This window comes from Lithobates pipiens, unplaced genomic scaffold (assembly GCF_037356315.1).
Source record: "Lithobates pipiens isolate NorthernLeopardFrog02 unplaced genomic scaffold, aLitPip1_a1.2 Scaffold_8, whole genome shotgun sequence".
Classification (NCBI taxonomy): domain Eukaryota; kingdom Metazoa; phylum Chordata; class Amphibia; order Anura; family Ranidae; genus Lithobates; species Lithobates pipiens.
In genome coordinates, this window is record NW_027507903.1 from 662431008 (window position 1) to 662457341 (window position 26334).

The 26334-nt window shown below is 46.7% G+C and overlaps 1 protein-coding gene across 1 annotated transcript; it reads right to left on the bottom strand.

Moving 5' to 3' along the window:
* Window positions 1-1017: 1017 nt before the first annotated feature.
* LOC143961842 (serum amyloid P-component-like) lies at window positions 1018-26334 on the bottom strand. Its single transcript, XM_077471177.1, has 4 exons — window positions 26197-26334; window positions 21046-21116; window positions 10059-10667; window positions 1018-6936 (listed from the first exon to the last, which is right to left on the bottom strand). The coding sequence occupies exons 2-4, from the start codon at window positions 21101-21103 to the stop codon at window positions 6338-6340; spliced, it is 1266 nt and encodes a 421-aa protein (XP_077327303.1). The 5' UTR covers window positions 21104-21116; window positions 26197-26334; the 3' UTR covers window positions 1018-6337.

Consider the following 26334-nt stretch of genomic DNA (forward strand, 5'->3'; position numbering starts at 1 on the left):
CTTCCCACTGACCACAAGTGTAAGGACCATTCTTCCCACTGACCACAAGTGTAAGGACCATTCTTCCCACTGACCACAAGTGTAAGGACCATTCTTCCCACTGACCACAAGTGTAAGGACCATTCTTCCCAATGACCACAAGTGTAAGGACCATTCTTCCCACTGACCAAGTGTAAGGACCATTCTTCCCAATGACCACAAGTGTAAGGACCATTCTTCCCACTGACCACAAGTGTAAGGACCATTCTTCCCACTGACCACAAGTGTGAGGACCATTCTTCCCAATGACCACAAGTGTAAGGACCATTCTTCCCACTGACCACAAGTGTAAGGACCATTCTTCCCACTGACCACAAGTGTAAGGACCATTCTTCCCACTGACCACAAGTGTAAGGACCATTCTTCCCAATGACCACAAGTGTAAGGACCATTCTTCCCAATGACCACAAGTGTAAGGACCATTCTTCCCAATGACCACAAGTGTGAGGACCATTCTTCCCACTGATTATCACATTAATGTATCATGAGTTGTAGGTTTCTAATTTTCAGCAGAGGGTTCCCCAAGACCGGAGAACTATTTCAAGGGTTCCTCTGTGTTGAAAAGGTTGAGAAAGGCTGCTCTATGGAGTATCTGTTACCTATATAAAATAAAATATTCTTAAACAATCGGGAGTTGTCCTATATTTAGAGTAGGACTGAGTAAATAGCATATTTGAGTGCGTTATTAGGAAATTACCTCATTGACTATGGGGATGGGCGGTGACAGGTAGAGCCCATATCCATTTTTCCTTTTGTTTTGTTTTTTGTGCTTGATATTTTGTGGAGGGCTCCCCTCATTACCGAGCTCAGTTCCCACCAATCAAATGATTTAGGACCTAGTAGGATTGTTTTTTTGTGTTTTCTGTAGCACTCCACACAGGCTGTGGGTACAGATTAGGGTTGTCCCAATACCACTTTTTTTTAAACTGAGTACAAGTACCTATTCTTTTTTTTTCAAGTTCTTGCCGATAACGAGACTTTTTTTTCTTTCAAAGAATTTATTGAGTTTACAAAATACAAGAGAAGCATAGCAGGCGTTGGAGGAAGAGTACAAAGCCAGAAAAACAAAAAACAATCAGGTCAAAAATTACTGTATGGCTACGTTCTACATAACTGCCTAAACTCCTTCCGTCTCGGCTATCTAGTCCTGTCCGAGACAGGAATTCCCTTCAGGGCCCATTGAGGCTACACCCGCACCCCTATAGGGAACATACTGTGCCAGGCGAAGCCCCCTTCGCCCCCTGTTCCCCCCGTCAAGGCGGGAAGGACCTAGATACCTGTGGATAAAAGATTCTGATGCTCATTCAACAATCTCCAGCTACTTAGCCCTCTGAACAAAGAGTGAGTTTGCTAAAGTTCCGAAGAGTTTCTCCGGAAGGCATGAGGGATGATTGGGAAGGCTTGAAAAAAGGGAGGAAATGGGGAAAAAGGGAAAGGGTTGGGGAATAGAGTTAGAGGAGCATGTCAACAGACGAGGAGCGCACTGCCCTGAGAAGGGGCGGAATCGGTTAAGGTCGCCCTCCGGGTGTGAGGGAAATGCCCAGGTGATGGGCCCAAGGCTCCCAAGTGGCTTCAAACTGGGTAGTGGAGTTCAGTAGGATACTGGTGAGTTTCTCTTGCGACATTATCCAGGAAATTTTACCTATAGCTGCTTTATAGGAAACCCTGGGAAGTTTCCATGCTTTGGCTATTGTCAGCCTAACTCCCAAGAAAACTAAATGTATTTGTTTGCAGTTATATTTCGATGCCTTGGGAAGGTTAGCATTAAGTAGAGTGATGGCTGGGCTTCTCGGCAGACGATACTTTTTTTTAATGTCATGTGATCATGGCACTAATATTGCAGTGTTTTTTTTTTTTTTTTTTTACAATTTTTTTTACAACTTATTTCTTTCTTTATTTTTATTTATTTTTTACAATGTTTTTTTTTTGGGGGGGGGGGGGGGGGGAGGGAGTGGATAGTGTCAGTGGTTTTTATTATTTTTTTGACAATTTAACGTTTTAAATATTTATTACAATTCTTTTATTTTATTTTTTTCAGCCCTGTTGGGGGGGCTTTGGTGAGTTATCAGGGGTCTTAACTCCTGACATCTCCCCTTTGAGACAGGGAAAGGGACTGAGGACAGAGATTCCCCAGTCTCGTTCTTTGTAGCCTCAGCTGTACTGGAGATGAATGGAGAGGAGACAGAAGCTCCTCTCCATTCATAAACTGAAGCATCATAAACACAGTTTTACAATGCTTAGGCAAGCCATACTTGGGTCAAATTTCGAAAGAGTTTCCTTTCGAAAATCTTTTCTAAGAATTTTCATTTGAATTTCCCACCATTAATAGGCTGCAGCAACAGCCAATTTTCGTGCAGCTATCGAATTTGAGTAATCAGGCTTGTTGGAATTTTTTTTCAAAAACTAACGATTTTCAAATGAATGGTGGGAGAATTGTAAGAGGAATGTAATCGGAAAAAAAAATGTGCATGTGCGAGAAAAGAAAATTCCCAGAAATAAAAAAGATTCCCAGCCACAAAAATTCATTTCTGTAGCAACATGAGGTGACATTGAAACACAACACAAAATTTCTGATTTTCAAAAGAAAATTCTTTTGAAATTTGACCAAGTATGGCCTGCCTTAGTTATGAATTGACAGAGTCAGTGTTCAATCGGAAAAGGAAGGAGCCGGTAAATGACAGATTTACCGGCTACTTCCTCCACTCTCCATCCTGAAAGATCCAGGACAGAGGGGGGAGCGGAGCACGGAGGGGTGACAGGAGCACGGAGGGGGGATAGGAAAATAGAGGGGGGGAGTGGAGCATGGAGGGGAGACAGGAGAACGGAGGAGGAAGCAGAGCACAGAGGGGGAGCCAAGCATGGAGGGGGAAGTGGAGGAGCATGGAGGGTGGACAGGAGAACAGAGGGGGGACAGGATAACGGAGGGGGACAAGAAAATGGAGGGGGGAGCCGAGCACAGAGAGGGGACAGGAGCACAAAGGGGGGATCGGAGCACCGAAGGCGGACAGGAGAATGGAGGGGGAAGGGGGAAGCAGAGCACGGAGGGGGGAGCGGAACAAAGAGGGGGGAGTGGAGCATAGAGGGGGGAGCGGAGCACAGAGGGGGGAGCGGGGGAGCACGGAGGAGGACTGGAGGAGGCTGCGGAGACAGTCAGTGGTGATTGGTGCAGCAGTAGGGAGGAGTTACAGGCACCGATCCCCCTGTATAGATTTCAATATAGCAGCTGAAAGCCGTGGGAGGGGGGAGAGAAGGGGCTGTCAGCTGATATATTATAATCTATACAGGGGGATTGGTACTTGTAACTCCTCCCCACCGCGGCACTGATCACCTCTGACTGCCCGAGTATCGAACCAAGAATTGGGAGCATTTGCTCGGTACCGATACCAATAATAGTATCGGTATTGGGACAACCCTAGTGCAGATGAAAAGCTTGTCTGAGCTCCTCGCAGGCTTGAAACAGGAACTAGCTGTGATGAGCTAAAATAGATGAAAACCGGATAGGCCGGGAACAGCGGCGTGGTCACAGGAATAGCCGAGATCGACAGCAGGCAGGCAGCAAGGTGCCGAGAAATAGGACAGAGACATGGTCAGGAACGAAGCCAGGGTCAGGAGCAGAAGCAGGATCCGAGTTCAGGTCAAAGGCAAGCTGAGTCAGCAACAGGGGTACAAGCAGAGTAATAGCAGGACACAGGGAACAGCTAAAAGATCAGTTAGCACTGGAGCATGAGCAGGAGCCCCTTTATCACTTGCCACCCAGCTGTTGTCATTATATGGCGGCAGGCCACCTCGTTCCTGCAAATCGCCGTAGGTGTACGTCGGCTCCTTTAACAGCTATAGCAAGCATGCGTGTGCCCCCTGCACGGGGAGGGAGAAAATGTGCATGATTGCGAATGCTCTACAGAGAGCCAGAACGGGGATCTGTGTTTGTAAACAAACAGATCCCCATTTTGTCAGGGGAGGAGAGAGAGATGTTCTGTTCCTAGTGATCTCCTCCCCCCACAGTTAGAAAAACCTCCCAGGGAACACATTTAACCCCTTGATCGCCCCCTAGTGTTAACCCTTTCCCTGCCAGTGACATTTATACAGTAATCAGTGCATTTTTATAGCAACTGATTGCTGTATAAATGTCAATGGTCCCAAAAAAGTGTCAAAAGTGTTCAATCTCTGTCTGCCGCAATGTCACAGTCCCGCTAAAAATCAGGGAAGGAGAAAAATTACTTATTTACAAAGTTTTGTAACAGAAACAAAGAAAAACTATTTTTTTTTTCAACATTTTCGTTCTTTTTTTATTTTTAGCACATACCATCAAAAGAAAGCTCTATTTGTGGGGGGAAAAAATGATAAAAATTTTGTCTGTTTGGGTACAGTGTTACATGACGGCACAATTGTCATTCAAAAAGTGAGACCATTGAAAGGTAAAAACTGGTCTGGGCAGGAAGGTTTAAAAGTGCCTGTTATTGAAGTGGTTGTATACCCGCAGGTGAAAAAACAAATGGCAAAAAAAAATAACCTATAAGGCAAAGGCATAATGAGCTAGTATGCAGCGCATGCTAGCTCATTATGAAATACTAGAACGAGGCGCCGGTATCTCACCCCGATCCACGCTGAGAGAGCTGACATTTTGCACTTGGCGTGTCTTCCGGGTTCGCGGGTCCAGTGCTGTGAGTGGCCGGAGCCGCGATGACGTCACTCCCGTGCATGCGCACAGGAGTTTTTGTAGCTGCAAGGTCCAGCAGCATTTGCCGGACCTTAAAGAGGGAGTCCACTGGAAAAAAAATATTAAAAACCAGCAGCTATAAATACTACAGCTGCTGACTTTTAATAAATGGACACTCACCTGTCCCAGGGTCCATCGATGTCGGCAGCCGAGACCGATCCATCGCTCGGCTCTCGGCTGCTGCCGTCGCCATTCTCGGTGAGGGAATCAGGAAGTGAAGCGCTGCGGCTTCACTTCCCGGTTCCCTACAGCGCATGCGCGAGTCGTGCATTGCAATGGGAATGGTCCACGCTGTCTCTGGGACCCGTGTGTGCCCCAGCAGACAGCGTGCCGGGACAGGAAGAAGCGTAGACTCCCGTGGGAGTCTATGCCCAGAAGTGGGTGCAAATACCTGTCTTAGTTAGTTTCATAGTTAGTAAGGTTGAATAAAGACACCAGTCCATCCAGTTCAACCTGAGTGTCTACAATTGTCCCTATCCCTGTACATTGCACACTCACATTGGTCCCTACCCTCAAGGAGCCCACAATCCAAGGTCCCCATTCATATACTAGGGCCAATTTTGGACAGAAGCCAATTAACCTACCAGCATGTCTTTGGTTTGTCTTAGACAGGTATCTGCACCCCCCCCTGAAAGGTGCCAACTGTGACACCAGAGGGGGGAGGGTTCCCATGAGCGGAAGTTGCACTTTAGGCCGGGCATTCACAGCGCATGCGCCGCTGACATCAGCGGCTGCGTGCAAAGTGAATATCTCCTAAACCGTACAGGTTTAGGAGATATTCTTTTTACCTACAGGTAGGCCTTATTATAGGCTTACCTGTAGTCCATATTTTGGGTATGCAACAGCTTTAAGGGAAGGTGACATGGCTAACCTCGTAAGAGGCAAATACAACATGCTAACACACTAGGGATGCTGACATTGCAAACTCTTTATGTGTTTACAGATGTACGGGAATGGAAAACTTTGTTTTTTTTTGCTTGTTCCTTACCATTTTTGTAACTGGTATTGTATTTGATCAATAAAAACCTCTTTGATTTAAAAGAAAAAAAAAGAAATAATAGAAGGGTTAGTTTACTAAAGGCAAAAAAGTGTTTCAGTTTACTAGATAATTTTCACTTAGCTTAGTCAAGGTGACGACAATCCACTTGGCAAAGAATACCCATTTATATGCAAGAAAAAGAAGAGTATTTTATACTGGCACATGATTGGATGATGGAAGTCAGCAGATCTTCACCTCTGAGTTTCCCATTGACCCAAAGTTTGTCCCCTCTAGTGTTGAAATTCCAAGCCACACAGATATGCCTCCAAACCAAATGTTGGAAGTAAGCAGAGATGCACCTCATACACTAAGGGAAATTCCCTTGCAAAGTCAACAGCCTATTTGTATTTAGTAAATCTACCTTGAGGTCTATATTATAAGCTGATAGACTGACATTAAGGTTTGGACTGGATAAGCAATTCCCCTTTGATTTCATAGACTAGAAACTTCTAGTTAATGACATTTCCAAGGAGACCGCCAGAGATGACCTTCTGTACTTATGAATATTATAAACTGGTTGCAAACATTATACACCGGTTGAATTAAGGTTTGGGTTGGATGAGAACTTCCCCTTTGATTTCATAAACTACAGACTTTAAATCAATAACATTTCCATGGAGACTACCATATATTACATTCTTTACATCTCTTGGTGTCAGGGCATAATCCCACATGTGGACGTCACTTATTTCACCAACCAATGACTGAGAAGCTGCAAACCCACCACCAAAAGAGTCTTGTTCCTGTCCCAGAACGATGCTGGTTTCAGCCGCTATAGAAGACCCTTTCATGGAGACTCTTCTGGGGTAGAGTTTCCCATTGATCCAAAGTTGGACCACTCCAGTGTTGGAGTCCCAGGTCACACAGATGTGTCTCCATTCCAAAGACTCAGGGTCTGTCTTAAAACTTGTGAGTTCCTGGTTGATATATACAGAACAAGTGTTTGGAGGCTGTAAGTAGATGAGAAAGGCATTGTCCTTCCCGGGAGTAGCGAGAGAGAAGGGAGTATAGGGGCGGGAAAGGTCGGTATAAGATCGTAGACAGACGCTGACTTTCTGCAATGGTCTTGTGATTGTAGGTCTTAGAATGACATGAGCCGTGTTGGTTCCTTTGGGGAAGACGAAGACTTTATTCTCCAAGTCTAGAGAAGAAAACAGACAAAGATTATTACTGGTTCATATAACAATCTATCTACAAAACACTTGGATACACTCATATATCTCAGGAAGGTCAGTATATTCGTTTTTGTTTTGTGTATAGGTTTTCAGATCCACTAACTAGTGTGCCAATGTACCTTTAGTCATCTTTTCAATTGGCCAATCAAGGGACTTTCCTACCACTAATGGAGTTTTAGAACAAGGAGCAGACACAGAAAGAATGGAGTTTGTATATAGATTATACACCAATCAGCTGTAACATTATGATCACCCACTATAATCCATTGAGGCGTGGGCTCCACTAAACCTCTGAAGGTATGCTGTGGGATCTGTCACCAAATCATCAGTAGCAGATTCTTAAAGTCCTGTATGTTGTGAGTTGGGGCCTCCACGAATCAGACTTGCTTTTACAGTACATTCCACAAATGCTCGATTGTATTGAAATCTGTGGAATTTGGAGGCCAAGTCATCATCATCATGCTCGAACCATTTGTGGATTCATCAGACCAGGCCTCTTTCTTCCATTGCTCTGTGGTCTAGTTCTGATGTTCACGTGCCCATTGTGGGCACTTTTGGCTGTGGACATGGGTCACCCCATGCAGCCCTATACACAACAAACTGTTATGCAATAATTAATGTAGCACCCTGAAGTTTAGGCAGAGTGGCTCCTAAATTTACCTGCCAGGTATAGCTGCCTTGGCCAATTGTTAGGGATCAATTGATTTCATCCTAAGTCTGGAATTGCTGCACTTTCCTCTTCTGGTCACTAGATGGCCGGGTATTTGGTGACATTAGATAAGACAAAGGCATTGCAAGCACAGATTAGGAATGAATAGGGTGTCTCAGCCAGTGGCATCACTAGGGTTAGTGTCACCCGGTGCGAAACAAAATGGTGTCACCCCCCACCAACTATAGTCCCCCCTCAGTACAGACCCCCTTCCACTAACTACAGACCCTCCTCCCACAGTATAGATCCCCCTCCCTCAATACAGACCACCCTCCATCAATATAGAACCCCCTCCCTCAGTATAAACCTCCCCCCTCAGTACAGACACCCCTTCAGTACAGACCCCTCCATCAGTACAGACACCCCCACCTCAGAGCAGACCCCCCCCATCGGTACAGACACCCCCACCTAAGTAAAGACATCCCCACCTCAGTAAAGACCCCCCATCGGTAGATACACCCCCACCTCAGTACAGACACCCACCTCAGTGCAGACTCCCCCAGTGCAGACCCCCCTCAGTATAGACACCCCCCTCCGTGCAGACACCCTGCAGTGCAGACACCCCCTCCAGTACAGACACCCCCTCCAGTGCAGATCCCCCCAGTGCAGACAACCCCCCTTACATACCTCAGAACAGCAGACAATCATACACACACACAGCTCGGCTCCTCCTCCTCTGTGGATGTAAACAGAGAGGAGGGGGAGGCGGCTTCATTCCGCTCCGTGCTGAGAGACACAGCGGCGGCAGTGCAGCGGGTATTGTTAGCGGTGGTGCTACGCCACTACCCTCGGGTGTCACCCCTCTAGCACTCACCTAACAACGCCACTGATCTCAGCCAATGGGCAGGGATCTTCATGAGTCCCTTGGCCTGCTGGGAGAGCCTATTTATTTGGGTGAGGTCAGGTGGTTGGGGTTCTGCGTCACCTGGATGGCCATCTGGGTGGACGTGTGTTGTGCTGCCCGGGCTTATAAGCCACAGTTTGGGCCCACCCTGGCTACATATGGCTGCTAGGCTGTCTAACACCCGATCCAGAAGCAAGAGAGCAGCATAGGGTTGGGACTGCGGCTTGCAGTTCAACCAGATGTGCCGGATATGCCGTCCGGAAGACCTGTCGTGGTCAGAGGTAGAAGGGAAGCTGTTGCCACTAAGGGACCAACCACCTTGCTACCAGGGACCACAGTGACTAGCTGAAGCAAGTACAGTAGCATTATTCTCACCAACCGGGGACGGTGAAGAATTGGGAAACTTCAGCAGGTGCCAAGCCAGGGACTCAGTCAGCGAAGGTAACGCTTGCAGAGCAGTCTTGTGTGCCATCCGACGGATGTTGGCTCAAACTTGTCTTGCATACACACAGTCAAACAAAGTATGACGAGCCAAGAAAACTTAAGTTAAATAGCCAGTGCTGCTCTTACAGACTTACGCAAATTTTTAGGCTTGACAAGAACTTCTTTCATTTCACAGAGTAGAGACTGCCAACTAAGAATATTTCCATGGAGATCACCAGAGGTGACTCTCTGAATGTCTTCTGGAGTCAGGACATAATCCCACATGTGGACGTCACTTATTTCACCAACCAATGACTGAGAAGCATCAAACCCTCCACCGTAAGAATCTTGTTCCTGTCCCAGAATATCAGACATTCCGACAACAAACTCCACCAGATTTTTTCCGACGGATGTTGGCTCAAACTTGTCTTGCATACACACAGTCACACAAAGTATGACGAGCTGAGAAAAATTAAGTTCAATAGCCAGTGCTGCTCTTCTGCTTGATTCTGAGCATGCGTGGCACTTTATGCGTTGGAATTGTCTACACACGATTGGAATTTACGCAAACGGATTTTGTTGTCGGAAAATTTTAGATCCAGCTCTCAAACTTTGTGTGTCAGAAATTCCGATGGAAAAAGTCAGATGGAGCCTACACACGGTCGGTAATTTCCGACAACAAGCTCCAATCACACTTTTTCCGTCGGAAAGTCCGATCGTGTGTACATGGTATTATAAGACTAGTGTCATAGAAGAAAGCAAACCTACACATGCAGATGGGGTATCTCGCTGGATGCCTTTCCCTGCATGGCTGTCTACCTGTAGAGGTCTTGGAGTCTGCCAATTGGCATTGCAACTACTGGGGGGGGGGGGGGGTGTCCTGGCCCTAACCCTATCTCCAACACTTTGTTCAAGAGAAAATAAATCTCTTTGCATTTAAGAAATATCTGCCGCCCATGAATCTACCTTACATTTCACCCACTATGCCTTGCAACCCACTCTATACAGAAGGATGTCAGCTATCCCTGGCTCTGGAGGTTCTCATTGGACTAAAGGAGGCCTGGGACCTCGCTACTTTAACAAAGAGTAAATAGATAAGATGACAGACTTACGCAAATTTTTAGGCTTGACAAGAACTTCTCCTTTAATTTCATAGAGTAGAGACTGCCAACTAAGAATATTTCCATGGAGATCACCAGAGGTGACTTTCCGAATGTCTTCTGGAGTCAGGACATAATCCCACATGTGGACGTCACTTATTTCACCAACCAATGATTGAGAAGCATCAAACCCTCCACCGTAAGAACCTTGTTTCTGTCCCAGAATTAGGCTCATTGCAGTTTCAATAGAAGACCCTTTACTGGAGACTCCTCCGGGGTAGAGCTTTCCATTGACCCAAAGTTGGACCAACCCAGTGTCGGAGTCCCAAGTCACACAGGTGTGCCTCCAGTCCAGAAGCTCTGAGTCTGCCGTGATAAAATTGCCTCCTCGGTCACTATAAATCACATTTACATTATAGCTACTTGGAGGGTAGAACATAATTAGTAAAGCATCAGTGGTTTTTGAAGTCGCACCAGACAAGAGACAATAGCCACGTGAAAGTTCACTGTAGGTATGTAGACAGACGCTGACTTTCTGCAATGGCTCTGTAATTGTAGGTCTTAGAATGACATGAGCCGTGTTGGTTTCTTTGGGGAAGACGAACATTTTACCGTCCATGTCTAGGGAAGAAAACAGAAAAAACTCATTACTGATACTTATCAAAGCTTTAGATGGTGGACAATAAACTCAGAATTTATTTATAGATGATAGAAAAGAAAAATGTATATACTCATATACTGTATATCAGGAAGATCATGTACATATATATATATTTTTACATTTTCCATCTTCTCGGTTAGTCAATATAAGGTATAATTATGTTAATCTCCAAATGGTCCTTCAACTGAAGGTTTCAGTTGTAGAAGTATAGAAGCCCTAACACTATCAGGTATCAGAACGCAAACACATTTTTGGTTATTTTGGAGATTCGGATTTGTCCGAATCTCCAAATGAAATGGTAACAAATTTTGGGAATTTTTTTTTTGAAGTTAGTTTATTTTATTCGTTTTCGAACAAATTCCACATTTTTGGAATGATTTGAATTTTGACCGGTCGAATAATGACCTACGATTCAAATTCTGTGTGAAGATAGCTGGTTGTTAAGGAGCGGGCTGGGAAGCTGGAATGCCATGTCCTTAACAACCGATGACTCTTCAGCTGTCAACAGGCTTCCCCGCTGAGAGCTGAAATGTAAACAAAAGAATGTCGGCTATAGAAAATTCAGTAAAAAAAACAGCGTGGGGCCCCCTTGCCAATCCATACCAAGCCCTTTAGGCATGCAGCCTGGCAGGCCAGGAAATAGGGGGATGAGCAAAGCGAATGCCCCCCCCCCCCCGAACTATAACAGACCCAATGCCCTCAAAATGGGGCCTTGTTAATGGGGGCAAGGACCCCTTCCCCACAACCCTGGGCGGTGGTTGTGGGGGTCTTCGGGTGGGGGCTTATCAGACTCTGGACGCCCCCTTTAACAAGCCACCCCCCCACTATGTAAATGAGTATAGGGGAACATAGTACCCCTATCCATTCACCAAAATTTTTAAAAAAGTAAATAAAGACACAACACAAGTTTTTGACAATTCCTTTGTTAACCACTTAAGGGCCGAGCCTCTTTCTGAGATTTGGTGTTTACGAGTTAAAAATGTTTTTATTTTTGCTAGAAAATTACTTAGAACCCTCAAACATTATATATATATTTTTCTAACACCCCAGAGAATAAAATGGCGGTTGTTGCAATACTTTCTGTCACACCGTATTTGCGCAGCGGTCTTACAAGCGCACTTTTTTGCAAAAAAAATACACTTTTTTGATTTAAAAAAACAGTAAAATTAGACCAATTTTTTAAATATATTGTGAAAGATAATATTACGGCGGGTAAATTGATACCCAACATGTCACGCTTCAAAATTGTGCCAACTCGTGGAATGGCGACACATTTTTACCCTTAAAAATCTCCATAGGTTATATTTAAAAAATTCTACAGGTTGCATGTTTTGAGTTACAGAGGAGGTCTAGGGCTAGAATTATTGCTCTCGCTCTAACGATCGCGGTGATACCTCACATGCGTGTTTTGAACACCGTTGTCATATGCGGGGCGCTACTCACATATCCGTTCGCTTCTGCACACGAGCTCGGCGGGACGGGACGCGTTTAATAATTTCGTTTTTTATTATTGTAGCGGCCATAACCCGTTGCAGGGTGGCCTTGACTTATTGGGCTTACCAGTTACCTTCTCTTGGCCTGCTCTTCCACGTCTAGGGGTTCCCAAGGTTGATACCCAACGACTTGAACACTGACACAGATGAAGTCCTCTTTAAAAAGGTTTTATTTTGCAGTAAGAACCTTCAAATAACACAGTCTCTTAGGGAATAGAGGGCACAGGTGAAGAACTCAGGCACCTTGAACTGCAGGTCTAGCAAAGTCTCTATTTCCCCCCAGAGAGCAGCCACTCGCAGCTGGGTACTTCAAGGCTGAACAGAACTCTAGCCAGAGATCATGGCAGTCATGTTGATTCAAACTTGAACAATTAACTAAGGGTTTTACGTCGCTACTTTGAAGAGGAATACTGTTTTTTATGGCAGCAGCTAGTAATGTTGAGGGCATGTGGCCTGGGTTCGGGAGGGGGGGCGCTCTCTCATCCCCCCCTCTTTTCCTGCGGCCTGCCTGGTTGCATGCTCAGATAAGGGTCCGGTATGGATTTTGAGGGGGGCCCCTATGCCATATTTTTTTATTTTGGCGTGGGGTTCCCCTTAATATCCATACCAGACATGGGGACAAGGTACTATGGGGTGGGGGTATTATTATTATTATTCACGATTAATATAGCGCCAACAGTTTACGCAGCACTTTACAATGTATAGGGGGGGACAACACAATTATAGTACAATAAAAAAGGTACAGGAGGGCCTGGATCGTAGAGCTTACATTCTAAAGGGAGGGGGTGGTGGTACAAAAGGTAATAGCTGCAGAAAATGATTTCATGGGGGTAGAACCCAAGTTGGGGGCATGTGGTCTGGTATGGTTCAGGAGGAAAAATAAACAACAAGGTATGGAAACCGGCCTCTGTAAATGAACAGCTGGCACTCATCTACTCACCCTAATACAGTGTTGGGCTCAGCAGCCAAAGATACATGGAAAAATATATACATCTATACCAAAAGCAAGCATAGAAAAAGATGCCACATATAGAGCCATAGAAATATAGAGTCTAAAAAATGCAACTCCAGCATACAAATACAAATGCTGGATAAAATATCTAAATATGCAAGACCATGAAAACATGAAAAATCTCCACTGTTCCCCAAGGGAGAGGCAGGTGACTACACTTGACAAAATCCAGCACATCAAAAATCAAAACAAATCAAAAAATATATATTTTTTTGAAAAATCCAACGGTCAAGGTAAGTAGTCTAAAATTCTTTGGGAGAAACAGCAGGACGAAAATGAGGAGCTGGATACAAGCTGGATAAAGTTCCACCTCAAAAATCCTGATCAGAGTGGATCCGGAGAACAGGAAATAAACAGGCATCTGTCTGAAACCATGAAATCAGGCCGAAACAGAAGTATAGGTAAATCACGCTTGTTTAATAATAAAAGTAAAAAGAACAAACGTAGTCAAAACATAACCAAAGTTCAGTAACCGGAACGAATAGTCAACCAAGCTAGAAAGTCAGGGATCAATGCAGTGGAACAGCAAGCAGGATCTGGAGCCAGAAGGGATATCGGCAAAGCAAGTCTTGAACAGGATCGCAGGAGATAGTTTCTGTGATGTTGACCAAGGTGAAGGCAGAGAGCCTCTGGACTGGACAGCTTAGGTAGGCAGGACTGATGAGCAGGATATCATCAACAGCTGAGTAACTGTGGAGAGATGGGAGCTGGCAATCAGCCAACAGCTGAACAGCCAGCTCGGAGAAGGAAGGGCTGAGCACAGCGCAGAGAAGTAAGGGCTGAGCCCAGCTCAGAGAAGGAAGGGCTGAGCCCAGCTCGGAGAAGGAAAGGCTGAGCACAGCTCAGAGAAGGAAGGGCTGAGCACAGCGCAGAGAAGTAAGGGCTGAGCCCAGCTCAGAGAAGGAAGGGCTGAGCACAGCGCAGAGAAGTAAGGGCTGAGCCCAGCTCAGAGAAGGAAGGGCTGAGCCCAGCTCGGAGAAGGAAAGGCTGAGCACAGCTCAGAGAAGGAAGGGCTGAGCACAGCGCAGAGAAGTAAGGGCTGAGCCCAGCTCAGAGAAGGAAGGGCTGAGCCCAGCTCGGAGAAGGAAAGGCTGAGCACAGCTCAGAGAAGGAAGGGCTGAGCCCAGCTCAGAGAAGGAAAGGCTGAGCCCAGCTCCGAGAAGGAAGGGCTGAGCCCAGCTCAGAGAAGGAAGGGCTGAGTCCAGCTCAGAGAAGGAAGGGCTGAGCCCAGCTCAGAGAAGGAAAGGCTGAGCCCAGCTCAGAGAAGGAAGAGCTGAGCCCAGCTCAGAGAAGGAAAGGCTGAGCCCAGCTCAGAGAAGGAAGGGCTGAGCCCAGCTCAGAGAAGGAAGGGCTGAGCCCAGCCCTGACAGCATCATATCAATCAGATATGGAGTCAATCCAAATTCCAGCAGGGGGAACAATTGGCAATGCCCGTACCTATAGTGTGACCTACCTTATCCGGGTATGAGGGTGAATGCTCTGCAGACAGCGGACGTGACTCTAATCTGTCACATTTTTATTTTCTGTTATCCATTAGGCTGAAGAGATCAAACGGTGTCCGGGCAGCTGAGCAAGAGATCACTCTATTATCCTGCTATTACCTGTGGGATTAGTCGTGGTATACACTGCATCCCAACCCCCGCAGGTGGATAGGGAGTGATAACATAACTGCATACAACTTGAATAGGCGTGTGGATAGCTGCTGGATACAATAGCCTGGATAGCCAAGTCCCTCGCTCTCGTGTCAAAGATCGTACGTGCTGCATCACTGCCTGGGATTCAGGGCATGGGCAAACTTTGGCAAGAGAGTGCGGGACACGGCTATCCAGGCTATTGTATCCAGTGGCTATCCACAGATGGAGAGTCAGACGTTCAAGGGAGATTGTGACGTCAACGCGTTTCACAGGGGAAACCCCCCCCCCCCCGCTTCTTCAGGATGCACTGACTACTTACCTTGATCTTTCTAAAAATATTTTTGATGTGCTGGATTTTGTCACATGTAGTCGCCTTGCCACCATCCCAATTGGATAAAGAACATCCCCAAAGGCCAATCGATGCAGCTTTTGAATCATATCTCCACAGTAAGCCATCAAGATCAAGCCATAGGACTGAAGGTGTGGGCGATCGAACGGATCTCCAGTACCCTCACCGCAGCAGCGAGATTCAAGAAACTCTGCGCTAAGGAAACATATTGGATATATGTTTTAGATGTACTCTCTCCTGGGGGTATAAATGAGAGTATAGAAATCTCTACTGTTATTTAACTTGCAGTCCCTTTTTTTCCCTCCCAACCTTCTCTTTCTTATTCTGGGTCATGTACAACACAATTTGAATTTATCTATATTTCATGTAGGGAACTTCCCCCCTTTTTTATCCATGTATACATTTACATGTGTCTCATGGAGTATGCTACGCATATATGTGTGTGCGCATATGTATATATGTGTGTATATCTATATACATGTGTGCCCTCTAATCTCTCATTGTACATGACGTGTTGTGCTATGAAATTAATGTGAAGTGCGTTACCAGAGGCACACTTGTTTTTGATTATCTGCTGGCATATATTGCGTCAATGAATGCATATTGGTGTGATGTGATGCGGGCTGTATATATGTATAGACGTGCATATATGTGTGTATATATTTACATTCCATTTATTTATTTATTATTTTTTATTATTTATTTATTTTATATTTATATATTTTTTCATCTTCATTGCCATATATATTATATATTTATATAATTTTCCTTTTTCCTATTTCTCATTTTCATTTATTATTATCTTTATTATTTTTATTATTACTATTTTCACTTTTATTTTTTATGCATTTTTTATTTTTATTCATTTCCATTTACCGTATATACTCGAGTATAGGCCGACCCGAATATAAGCCGAGGCCCCCAATTTACCCCCAAAAAACTGGAAAACTTATTGACTCGTGTATAAGCCGAGGGTGAGACATGGCTGTCCATCCCTGTGTGTCCGTCCATCCCTGTGTGTGTGTCCGTCCATCCATCCCTGTGTGTGTGTCCATCCATCCATCCATCCATCCCTGTGTGTGTGTCCGTCCATCCATCCCTGTGTGTGTATCCATCCATCCATCCATCCCTGTGTGTGTGTGTGTGTGTGTGTGTGTGTGTGTGTGTATTCATCCATCCATCCATCCCTGTGTGTGTGTGTGTGTGTGTATCCATCCATCCATCCATCCATCCCTGTGTGTGTGTGTGTGTGTGTGTGTGTATCCATCCATCCATCCATCCATCCCTGTGTGTGTGTGTGTGTGTGTGTGTGTGTGTGTGTGTGTGTGTGTGTGTCCGTGCAGCCTTGTGTGTGTGTCCAGCCTACCTGTGTCCCAAGCCTCCGTCCCGAGCCGCCGTCGTCCCGAGCCTCCTCTGTCCCGTGCCTCCTCTGTCCCGTGCCTCCTCTGTCCCGTGCCTCCTCTGTCCCGTGCCTCCTCCGTCCCGTGCCTCCTCCGTCCCGTGTCGTGCCGATGGATCGCCGCTCTTCTCGGCGGCCATTCTACAATTCAAAAGCCGCGCCTCCGTCCTCCGCCTGTGATAGGCGGAACACTCAATTTCCCAGCAGCCTGTGTTCCGCCTATCACGGACATCCTCTCATACTCGTCCGTAGTATGAGAATGAACGGATGTCCGTGATAGGCGGAACACTGACTGCTGGGAAATTCAGTGTTCCGCCTATCACAGGCGGAGGCGGAGAAGGAGGCGCGGCTTTTGAATTTTAATGTCCGCCGTCTGTCTGCTCGATACGCTGATCGAGCAGTCAGACAGCGGTGACTCGAGTATAAGCCGAGGGGGCACTTTCAGCCTCAAAAAAGAGGCTGAAAATCTCGGCTTATACTCGAGTATATACGGTATTAATTTATCTCTACATTCAATCCAATTATCACATATCTTCTCGTAGTCCCATTCATATTCATTTGTGCCCATCAGCCTCCAGACAGTTTATCAGATTCTAGCTTCATTTGTGCTAATCAGCCTCTAGACAACAGCTGTCATCTCTCTCCCTCTCTCCGTCCCATAGCCACTTTCACTGTCTATGGTTTCTCTCCCTCCCGCCTTTGACACGACCCCCCCCCCCAGCCTTAACTTGTCCCTTCACTCCTTTTCTTAGTATATGTGACGGAACGTCCCTACACTCCGATTGAGTGCTTTCGTCATATACCACTTCCTCCCAGCCTGAATATAGATATCAGATATTCCAACCGCTCACAAGCACAAAACAAGACGACACTTGCTTAGCTGCTCAACATGGACTGATTTATTAGAACCAAAATGACAAGTATTTATAATACAGTAGAAGACTAAAAACTAATCGAATTAGCATGAGCTAATTATCTAATCATTGACCCAGACTAGTTGTCTGAGAGATTGGACTTTTCAGGGTAAGAATTTGTCTCCTAGCTCACTGATTGACTATTCAATACACATTACCATAAAAATAAACACAGGGTTAATTAGCACAAACAACAATGTGCGGAATACTCTTACAAGCCAGACTAGACTCATTTACACAACAGACAGGTGGCTGGAGTTGATGACATTAGAATCTAACAGTTTGTGTCCCAACAGTGTGATTCAGTCCATTGCTAATATGGCAAATGCATATCCAGAGTCTGTGTCTTGGGGGGGGGGGGCATGGATCTGAATCCAAGTAACACCACCTCTGGGGTCCCCAGGCATACAGCTCACAAGAGCACCGTTCCCCCAAATGCCAGGGCCCATAATCGCAAGGCAAAAGGCTCGCATTCTGTCCCCTCCAACAGCCTCTGTCCCGGCTAGGTCTGTCACAGTATAGTCTCCCTGTCTTGTTTCAGCCATGTCCCTCCTTGTTTTTTTCCAGTCTTAGCCATGCCCCTCCCTAGCTCTTCTCCCGCTCTAGTCACGCCCCCACTGCCTTCACTCGTTCCCTCACTCCTCCTCTCAGTCTGTGGAGCTTTTTTTCCGCTCTAGCCACGCCCCCCTGCTCTTACCCCACTCTAGCCACGCCCCTTCAGCTCTTTATCTATTCGCTCCTGACATCTTCCCCCTCAGCTTGACAAAGGAGCACTGCTGACTTGCCATCTCAGCCCGAACGCTCACGAAACCGGCCGCAGCATGCCAGTAACGTCATCATCCTCTGCCTGTGTTCCACCACCTGCTCTGTCTCCATGACCAGCCCTCTATCTACAGCAGCTTTCTGGGTATGACAGCCGCCAGTGTCCCAGCCGGCAGGATGCGCAGGCTGATCTGATGATTCCCGCTTCCAGCATTGTTCTATCCGTTGCGCTTTTAAATCTTCGAAATGCCGGTTGTTTAACTTTGTGTGATTAAAAAATTGTTTTTAAATCTTCACCCAGAGGCGCCTCTCCTTTTGTATTCTACCTTCTTACTGCTAATGTTGTCGGACACTGGTACCTCATGTAACTTGCTTCTTTTATATAGTTATAGTGATGGTTTTTATATTCATTACCTCTCCCTCCACCCGGTGTTAAGTGCTACCTAAGTGCTACCTATTTCACAATTTTACCTCCCTTTTGAAAAAGTACTTGATATCTCCTGAGCTTCATGATAGCTCCTCTTATGTAAGATCCCAGCTTTGGTTTCCCCAAATGCCTCCCCACTACCCCCCTCCCCTCCCACCCTATATCCCTCCCCCACCAAACCCCCCCCCCCCCCCATTCCGTCCCCATCCCTCCCTTTCACAATAAGTTGCTTTCATTCACTATTCTTTGGGTTATTCCCCACAGATTTTTGTTCTTAACCCCTATTCTGTATTTTGGAAATTTCAATGACGTTGTGATACCAGTGTGCTGAGTCTATGTCAGGCATGGAATTTGAGGGCTTTTTTGGCCCATGTTTATTGAAGTAAAAAAAAACAAAAAAAAAAAAAAACAGTCCATCCAGGATTCCCACACAGGGGTTTTAACTTCAAAGCAATAATTAAACAACGAATGGAAAATACCGAGCCACCTGGCTCTCTGGTCAGCACTGCTGTTCAGGCGTTGATCTCGGTCCTCTTGACCCGGTAACTGTGTCCCTGTTTGGTACCCACTCTGTACCTCTGGTGACACTCTCTCTTACAGCTTCCTGGCTGCTACAGCCCACCGGCTTGGGGCCTCTGTCTGCTCTGTCAGACTGTACTCCCTTGCACGCCTGGACTCCTCGGGAGGGTGGAGCCTAGAACCCCCGGTCCTGGCTCTTCTCTAAGCCCAGGACCCACCTGCACAATCAACAAGCCAAAACCCGGTCCCAGGATTGGAGACTCCATCCCACCCAGACAGCTATGAAATCTCTAGGCTCCAGGTCCCCAACTGGATTTTACCAACCACAGAGGAAACTGATAAAAACTGTTTCCCCCAAATTAAATAATCCTCCTGGAGCCTCTCAACCTGCCTATTTGAGAATCCTGGGCGACAATCGCTAGAAGAGGGATCCGTACTGTCACATACCCTGTTACCCCGAAAATAAGACCTAGCGTGATTGTCGGTGATGGCTGCAATATAAGCCCTACCCCCCAAATAAGCCCAACCCTGAAAATAAGAACTACAAGGACTTTAACTAGGGCTTATTGGGGGGGGGGGGGGGTAGGACTTATATTGCAGCCATCACCGACAATCACGCTAGGTCTTATTTTCGGGGAAACAGTGTAGTATATGTAGCCCACTGTTCCCAAAAATGGGGCTATAAGGTAAATTTAGTTTTGGCTGAGCTGTAACCAGCTCAGATTGAATGACCATAGTCTATTGGATCTGTTCTAATCTTGACTGTGTTGTGCATTTCCCACTGTTGCCAGTAGGTGTCACTGGTATCGCAGGACAGTGTGAGAATAACAACAAGGTTTTGCATTTATTTTTACGCTGTTAAATATAAAAAAAAAGTGCGGAAACTTTTTAAAGACCCCCTGACATTCGCTCATTCTGAGGGGATACAGACAGCAATACAAACATGACATAGGGTCTAACCCTTCCACAATCCACCCAAAAATAGGAAAACGTTTCACCTGGAGAAAACGCCACTAGCTTTGCAGTGAGTCTCTCAATGTTTTTTGCAATAGCGTTGTTCAGGGTTAGCGTTTTTTCGCGATTTTTTTTGTTGAAATTTTAAATTTTCTTTCCAATGGATCAAAAACTTTAAAAAGACGCAAGTGAGCCACGTTTTTGAGCGTTTATCGGCGTATGAGCGTTTGCCGTTTTTTTGTGGTCTGAAAAACGACTCCTGAATGCGATTTTATGGTGTTCAAAAATTAACCCATAAACTCCACTGCTGATAAAAGTTCAGAAACTTCCATGTGTGCATGGACACATAGGATAACAGAATGGAGTTGATTGGCTGTTAAAAAACAAAAAACGCCCAAACTCCAAAAAAGACGGCCGTCTATGAACCTCAGTGTGCATGGAGCCTAAGTCGTTTCTTGTCCCAAAAGGTCCATGCAGAGAAATGCTGCGCCAGACTCCTGGCATCCAAATGTATTCAATATCAGCCCATCACATCACTTACTGTAGACTAGGTATTGAGTGATCCAAATGGACATCTGAGACAGTTCCACCCTTAGCAAGCCATCTGTCTCAGGAGGGCTGAATTTGGGTCATGGCTCACACCTCACCCGGCCCCCCGGCTCTCCTATGGACCTCGGTGATCTAAGGGCTGTAATTCAATGAGCAAAGCATCGATTGAGTACCGTAAGTGGAAACATCTCAGCTCTTCCCTGTGGAACCTCTTTAAATAACAAATAAATGGAAAAGCAGAGGAGCATTTGAATAGCATAAAGCATGGAATATTACACATCACTGGTTTCTGCTAGCATCAAGTGTATGTAGGCTCGGCCACCTACCTTCCTGTGCAAGAGACACAGGGACCACCAACAGCAACACCAGCACACCCAGTTCCATCTCTCTGATTAACCTATAAAATGATTAAAAATAGTTATATTGGTAAAATAGTAATAGTAACATAGTAATCAGTGCTAAGTAATAATTCAGCATTTGTTTAGACAAAGAATGGGACTATATGGCCAAAGGTACCTGGGCATCCTCTTAAATTAGTGGAAATGGCTATAAAAGTCACAAATATTGCAGACTCAGATGTATACCTGGACAAATGTACATTCTACATCAACAAACATGACTTGTCACAGTCACAGTAAAATAATCGTAGTGAAGGGCCCACTGACTGGCACCATTACAGGAGACCATCTCTGAGGCTAATGAGATCTTCAAATGCCTGCCCTGCTGGCACAACTCAGTTATTAGGGAGTGAGGTGGGCAGTGGTCAGCAACAGTTCAATTTTGATAACTTTAATGGGTGGAAGGAAATAGTTTTCTTCACCCATGAAGCATGGATAACATACTCCCAATGTTTGCTTTCCTAAGTCCTGACTAGGGATGAGCTCGGTGTTCGACTTGAACGCTTGTTCGACTCGAAGATCGGCCGTTCGTCTGTTCGGCGATATCCAGAACTTTGTGGACTGTTTGCACCAAATTTGTATGACACGAACGGTCCACAATGCACTACGCCATCGAAGTGCATTGCTGGCTCATGATTGGCCAAGCATGCACTGTGACCCCGCATGCTTGGCCAATCACAGCGACGGCAGCGAGGAGAGCCATAATTGGCCACAGGCAGGATGCCTGTGGCCAATTATAGCTCAGGGGGTTTAGTACACGCCCCACACTATATAAGGCCGCCAGCACGGCGGCCTTGTGTAGTGTGTTCCGGCGTGCAGGGAAAGAGCAAGATAGGCAGAGACAGTGTTCTTTTCTCAGGCATCTGCAGGAGTTAAAGTAGGTGTTGTGTGCCTCCAGCACAGTATACACCTGTATCTACCCTTTTTTGCTGGTGTTCTCTAATACAACTAGGGATGAGCTTCGTGTTCGAGTCGAACATACGTTCGACTCGAACATCGGCTGTTCGCCCGTTTGGCGAATTCCGAAACATTATGGGCCGTTCGCGCCAAATTCGTGTGGCGCTCACGGCCCACAATGCACTGCATCATCGCAGTGCATTGCTGGCTCATGATTGGCCAAGCATGCACTGTGACCCCGCATGCTTGGCCAATCACAGCGCCAGCAGCGAGGAGAGCCATGATTGGCCACAGGCAGGATGCCTGTGGCCAATCATAGCTCAGGCTGTGTAGTACACGCCCCACACTATATAGGGCCACCAGCGCGGCGGCCTAGTGTAGTGTGTTGGTGTCTGAAGCAGTTAGTGGGTGTTCTGTGTACCTTCAACACAGTATACACCGATCATTATCGGACGATTTTCGATCTTGCTCTTCTGTAGTGGTTGTTGTCTGTGTGCTCTGACCGCAGTATACACCGCTATATTCACCTCACCTATATAGCTAGTGATCTATCTTTTATAATAGAGCTTGCAGTCAGTAGTGTTAGGAGCTTGTGCGTGCTGTCTGCATGCTCTGTACCCTGTACACACCGCTATATCCACCTACATAGCTCTTCTCTATTTGAGCCCACTTGCCATCTGCAGGAGTTATTGGAAGTTGTGTGTGCCTCCAGCACAGCACAGTATACATCTGTATATATCCCTTTATCTCTGGTGTTCTATAAAAAAGGCATCTGCAGGAGTTAGTGGGTGTTTTGTGCCTCCAGCACAATATACACCTGTATCTACCCTTTATTGCTGTTCTCTAATAGAGCCATCTGCAGGGCTTAGTGGGTGTTGTGTGACTCCATTACAGTATACCCCTTTATCTCTGGTGTTCTATAATAAAGGCATCTGCAGGAGTTAGTGGGTGTTGTGTGACTCCAGCACAATATACACTACCCAACTGCTGTTTTACCCAACTCCCTTCAAGCCATTACCATGTCTGGAAGGCCAGCAAGGAGAGGCAGACAAGCGCGAGCCGATAAAAGAGGGCAAGCAGGCTCTGTGTCAAGAGACAACAGTGCTGGTCGTGGACGCGGTGCATTGTCATCAGCACGTGGCCATGGGACACGCTTGTCCTTCTTTTCGGCAGCTGGACATGTTGAACCGCAACATGCCAATGACTTGGTAGAGTGGATGACCAAGCCCTCTTCATCCTCCTCATCCTCTCTCACCCAGTCTCAGGGTACTAGCAAAGCAGCTGCCAACGCATCGTCTTCCCTCGTCTCAATGTCATCATCAGTGACTCCTTCCCTAGACCCACCACGTCCTCCTGAGGAGTCTCCTGAACTCTTTGAGCACAGTGTTGGGTACTGAGAGAGGGGATGCTCAAGAAGGACAGCAATCTGGCAGTCATGTTCCACAAGCTGCAGCATATTGCCAGGTTTGCTACAGCAATGAAGAGGGAGCGGATGATGAGGGCACTGACTCCACGTGGGTGCCTGGTAGGAGAGGGGAGGAGGAGGAGGAGGAGGCACATGTCCAACGAGGCAGGATGCCCTCCGGGGGCCAGCTTGGGGGCAGCACACCGACTGAATCACACTGCAGAGCTCCGCCTGTGAAGGGCGCTGCCTCTGCGCGTTATTCTAAAAGTTCTTTGGTGTAGGCCTTTTTTGAGACGAGTGCATCAGATCACACCGCTGCTATTTGCAACATATGTCTCAAGCGTATCTCGCGTGGCCAAAACATCAGCCGCTTGGGCACCACATGCTTGACCAGACATATGTTGACCTGCCATGCAGCTCGTTGGCAAGCGTACCTCAAAGACCCACACCAAAGAACAAAGTGGACCTCTCCTTGCTCCTCATCAGCTGGCATCTCCAACCCCACTAGACCTTCAGTCCTCTCTGAAACCTGGTCTGAGAGGAATGAAGGTGTAGAATTAGGTGTGTCACAGCCAAGTGCTTCCGGGCACTCTGCTAGCAGTACACCCACGTCCGATTATAGCAGGCAAATGTCCCTGCCCCAGCTGCTGGACCGGCGAAAGAAGTTCACTCCCAGCCATCCACATGCCCAGCGGTTGAATGCTAGCTTGGCTAAATTGTTAGCACTTCAACTGCTGTCTTTTCAGTTGGTAGACTCGGCCCCCTTCCGTGAGTTTGTACAATGTGCGGTTCCTCAGTGGCAGGTCCCCAAACGCCACTTTTTCTCATGGAAGGCGATTCCGGCTCTCTACCGGCATGTGGAAGGCAATGTCCTTGCCTCGCTGGACAGGGCGGTCAGTGGTAAGGTGCATATTACTGCTGACTCATGGTCCAGAAGGCATGGACAGGGACGTTATCTGTCTTTCACGGCCCATTGGGTCACTCTTCTGGCAGCTGGGAAGGATGCAGGACAAGGTGCAGCAGTGTTGGAGGTTGTTCCGCCACCACGCCTCCAAAATGCTACTATTGGTTGTGACACACCTCTCTCCTCCACCCCCTCCTCTTCTTCTTCCTCCATGGCCTCTTCCAGTGCTCTGTCCTCAGAACCAGCGGTGATCCGTAGGCGTTCCAGGGGCTACGCAAGTACGCAGGCAAAACGATGCCATGCCGTGCTTGCGCTGGTTTGTTTGGGGGACAGGAGCCACACTGGGGCAGATGTTTTGTCAGCTCTGCAGGGGCAGGCCGAGAGGTGGTTGACCCCACGCCAGCTTAAGGCAGGAATGGTGGTTTGCGACAATGGCACCAACCTCCTCTCCGCCCTCCGACAGGGACAACTGACCCATGTGCCCTGTGTAGCTCACGTCCTTAACCTCGTGGTGCAGCGGTTCTTGGGCAGGTACCTCGGCTTACAGGATGTCCTGAAGCAGGCCAGGAAATTCTGTGTGCATTTTCGCCGATCATTTAATGCCTGTGCTCGGCTGGCTGAGCTCCAAAGGGGAGCTCGGTTTTTTCTCACCACGCCAGTGGGGCATGATCAGGGATGCATGCACTGTCCTGTCACCGTTTGAGGAAGCCACAAGGACGGTGAGCAGTGACAGTGCATGCATCAGTGACACTGTACCTCTTGTCCACCTCTTGGAGCATACGCTGCGTGGAATAATGGACAGGGCACTTGAGGCAGAACAGAGGCAGGAAGAGGAGGACTTCCTTGCCTCTCAAGGCCCCCTTTATCCAGACAGTGTTCCTGCTATGCCACCCATCACACAGGAAGAGGATGAGGAGGAGGAAGAGGAGGAGGAGGATGATTGTGTCAGCATGGAGGTGGAGGCTGGCACTCAGCATCAGCAGCAGCAGTCTTGTAGGGATGATTTACATTGCTGGTGTTCTCTAATACAGGCATCTGCAGGAGTTAGTGGGGGTTGTTTGCCTCCAGCACAGTATACACCTGTATCTACCCTTTTTTGCTGGTGTTCAATAATAAAGGCATCTGCAGGAGTTAGTGGGTGTTGTGTGCCTCCAGCACAGTATACACCTGTATCTACCCTTTTTTGCTGGTGTTCTCTAATACAACCATCTGCCGGAGTTAGTGGGTGCTGTGTGCCTCCAGCACAGCACAGTATACACCGGTATCTACCCTTTATTGCTGGTGTTCTCTAATACAGGCATCTGCAGGAGTTAGTGAGTGTTGTGTGCCTCCAGCACAGTATACACCTGAAGATACCCCTTATTGCTGGTGTTGTCTGTTGCATATCTTGCATATTAGCCTTTAAAATTAGCACTTTTGATTTTTAACGTTCGAGTCCCATAGATTTTAATAGGGTTCTAAAGTTCGTACGAATTTTTGGTCTGTTCGAAGGTTCTGGTGCGAACCGAACCGGGGAGTGTTCAGCTCATCCCTAGTCCTAACTTATTTCCTGGACAAAGCAGACATTGAGCACCCCCCTCCAACTCTCAAATTTTGTGTGATGGAAATTCCAATGGAAAATGTCCAATAGAGCCAACACACAGTCGGAATTTTCGTCAATAAGTTCCCATCGAACATTTTCCATTGGAAAATCCTATCGTGTGTACGGGGCATAAGGGTGTCGAGTTCCTGGCTGTCATACTGATCCTATGGCTTTAATGTTGTTGGTCACTGACCAGAATCAAGAATTTGCAGGATTTCAGATTTTTGTCATCTTCTACCTATCCAGGACAATCAAACATATTCAGCATAGTTCCCCAGCTTTGTGTGTTACCTGTGATTTCTGTGTACGGTGTTGTTGGTCTGGCTGAAGCCTTCTCCCTTTGTCCAGTCTCAGCCCTCAGAAATCCTCCTGGTAATGGTGAGATGAGAGGATTGGGGGGTGTTATAAAGTCTCGTCCTAGTTAATAAC

Coding starts and splice junctions, on each gene's coding strand:
- LOC143961842 (XM_077471177.1), bottom strand. CDS start 21,103: ATGGAACTGGGTGTGCTGGTGTTGCTGTTGGTGGTCCCTGTGTCTCTT. Junction 10,668..21,045: donor TGTGTCTCTTGCACAGGAAG/GTAGGTGGCCGA, acceptor TTTCTTCCCTAG/ACATGGACGGTAAAATGTTC. Junction 6,937..10,058: donor TGTCAAGCCTAAAAATTTGC/GTAAGTCTGTCA, acceptor TTTCTTCTCTAG/ACTTGGAGAATAAAGTCTTC.